Consider the following 2,500-nt stretch of genomic DNA (forward strand, 5'->3'; position numbering starts at 1 on the left):
GGCTACCCAGCGGCAGGAGTAGGTTCGTCATGAAACTACTGAATCTTTGGAATCATCTGCTGCAGGACTTAGCCACCATGTTGCCCACCTATGCAGCAGTAGTTGAAATGCCTCTCGTAATGATTTGGATTGTGACACATTTCTTTTATAATACATTTTATTTAAAGCGCCTTTCATGATATATTATTTTATTGTTGATTTATTTATTGTCAATGTTGTGTTTTATATATATGTTAATGCCTTTTTTAGGTTGTATAGCCTTTTTTTTATGTGTAAAATTGAACCAGCATGGAGGCAGACCCCTCTCAAATCAAATACTTTGTGCTCATTTATTGATGCAGTGGCAGCAGCAACTAAAATAGGATCACTGTCACTGTATGATCACAACATGATCAATCAATAAATCAATTTGTTTATTTGATCAAGAGGGACAGTGTTCATTCATGAACATTAAAATGTAAATGCACCCAATTATAGCCAAAAGGCTAGTTTCCATTGGCAGTCCCCCTGCCAGAGTGAAAAAGGCTATACAACCTTAAAGAAATGTACGTACTGTATATATAAAACATAACATTGACAATAGATACATCAAAAATATAATAAAATAAAATAAAGATAAGATAAAAAAAATAAAAAATACAATCCCAATATACAAGTTCTACTGCTCACCCACTAATGATCATATTTTTGGTTATTTATCTACCTGTCTATCACTGTGTGTGTCACTGTTCATGGTCACTGTCCACACACTAATGGTCTTCTGTGTGTGTGTGTGTTCATGATCCTCCTCTGTGTGTGTGTGTTCATGATCACTGTTTAAACACTAATGGTCTTCTGTGTGTGTGTGTGTGTGTTCATGATCCTCCTCTGTGTGTGTGTGTTCATGATCCTCCTCTGTGTGTGTGTGTTCATGATCACTGTCCTAACACTAATGGTCTCCTCTGTGTGTGTGTGTGTGTGTTCATGATCTCCACGACGCAGGTGTGGATGTGGTCGAAGGCGAAGTTCATCAACCGTAAGTTCCTGATGGAGGAGGTGTACCAGCAGCAGGTGGCCAGCGGGGGGCAGGAGGAGGGGGCCGAGCCCTCGCCACTGCCCCGGGGACCGAGACCCGTTCTGGGACCCGCTGGAGCCGCTGCACCTGGGCAGTGCCCACCTGTGGCTGCAGTCGCTGGCCTTCCGCATCCCCCTGGAGGAGCAGGTGGAGGTGCTGGGGCCCGAGGGCACGGAGGAGGCCATCCTGCAGGCCCAGCTGCTGCCCGTCAACCCCGTGGGATTGTGGGTACTCTAGAGTAGGGGGATTGTGGGTACTCTAGAGGAGGGGGATTGTGGGTACTCTAGAGGAGGGGGATTGTGGGTACTCTAGAGAAGGGGGATTGTGGGTACTCTAGAGCAAGCCATCCTGCAGGCGCAGCTGCTGCCCGTCAACCCCATGGGATTGTGGGTACTCTAGAGTAGGCCATCCTGCAGGCGCAGCTGCAACCCTGTGGGATTGTGGGTACTCTAGAGTAGGGGGATTGTGGGTACTCTAGAGTAGGGGGATTGTGGGTACTCTACAGTAGGCTATCCTGCAACCCCGTGGGATTGTGGGTACTCTAGAGTAGGGGGATTGTGGGTACTCTACAGTAGGCTATCCTGCAACCCCGTGGGATTGTGGGTACTCTAGAGTAGGCCAGGCCTGGGGGATTGTGGGTACTCTAGAGTAGGCCAGGCCTGGGTTGGGCACAGATAAGCAGGAGTCCTGCACTGGATACAGGTCCAACCAGTCCACTCCAGTCGTGTGCTGTCTTACCTGAGGGAGGAAAATACTTTTTTCCACAATCTCCAGTCTTTAAAAGGCTTTTGATGGTTTAAAAAAAAATGTATGCAGACTTAAATATTCATTTGCTAAGAGCAGAGGGATGACTTCAAGTCACTGTGAGTCCATTTGGATGTGTGGATCTCCTAAATGCCTTCATGACTGTAAACATGGTCTTTAACTCTGTCTCTGTACTCGTCTTATGATCCTGGCTCTATCTCTGTCTCTGTACTCGTCTTGTGTGGGGCAGTCTGTCCAGCTGGACTGGGTCACTGGAGGGTCTTTGTAAGTGACTCTGATGTCATTAAAAGAATGTAAATACAATTAAAAAGGTCCTGACCATTTGCCCTCTTCTCCTCTTCTTCCTCTCGCTGTGTGTATGATATATGTGTGTGTGTGCGCCTGTGTGTGCGCCTGTGTGTGCGTGTGTGTGTGTGTGTGTGTGTGTGTGTGTGTATGAAATGTGTGTGTTCCTGTGTGTGTGTGTGTGTGTGTGTGTGTGTGTGTGTGTGTGTGTATGATATGTGTGTGTTCCTGTGTGTGTGTGTGTGTGTGCCTGTGTGTGTGTGTGTGTGTGTGTGTTTAGGCCTCTAGGAGAGGAGGACATCCTGATTGACCCCACAGAGCTTCTTGGCAAGAGGCTGGACTTTCAGCTCTTCCTGGAGCAGTGCTGTGGCCTACGGTGGCTCAAAGAGGCCAAGA

At 47.2% G+C, this 2,500-nt stretch overlaps 1 protein-coding gene across 1 annotated transcript in view; it reads left to right on the forward strand.

Annotated features, from left to right (window-relative positions):
- Positions 1-2,500, forward strand: part of kif28 (kinesin family member 28) — a gene marked incomplete at both ends in the record, with an annotated part of 22,042 nt that overhangs the window by 13,976 nt on the left and 5,566 nt on the right. Inside the window, 3 exon segments of the mRNA XM_080850283.1 lie at positions 982-1,101; positions 1,103-1,278; positions 2,385-2,500. The exon segment at positions 2,385-2,500 is cut by the window's right edge and continues 19 nt beyond it. Of these exon segments, the coding sequence (XP_080706409.1) occupies positions 982-1,101; positions 1,103-1,278; positions 2,385-2,500 (412 nt within the window).

The sequence above is a fragment of the Sprattus sprattus genome (assembly GCF_963457725.1).
Source record: "Sprattus sprattus genome assembly, chromosome: 13".
In the NCBI taxonomy this organism is placed as follows: domain Eukaryota; kingdom Metazoa; phylum Chordata; class Actinopteri; order Clupeiformes; family Clupeidae; genus Sprattus; species Sprattus sprattus.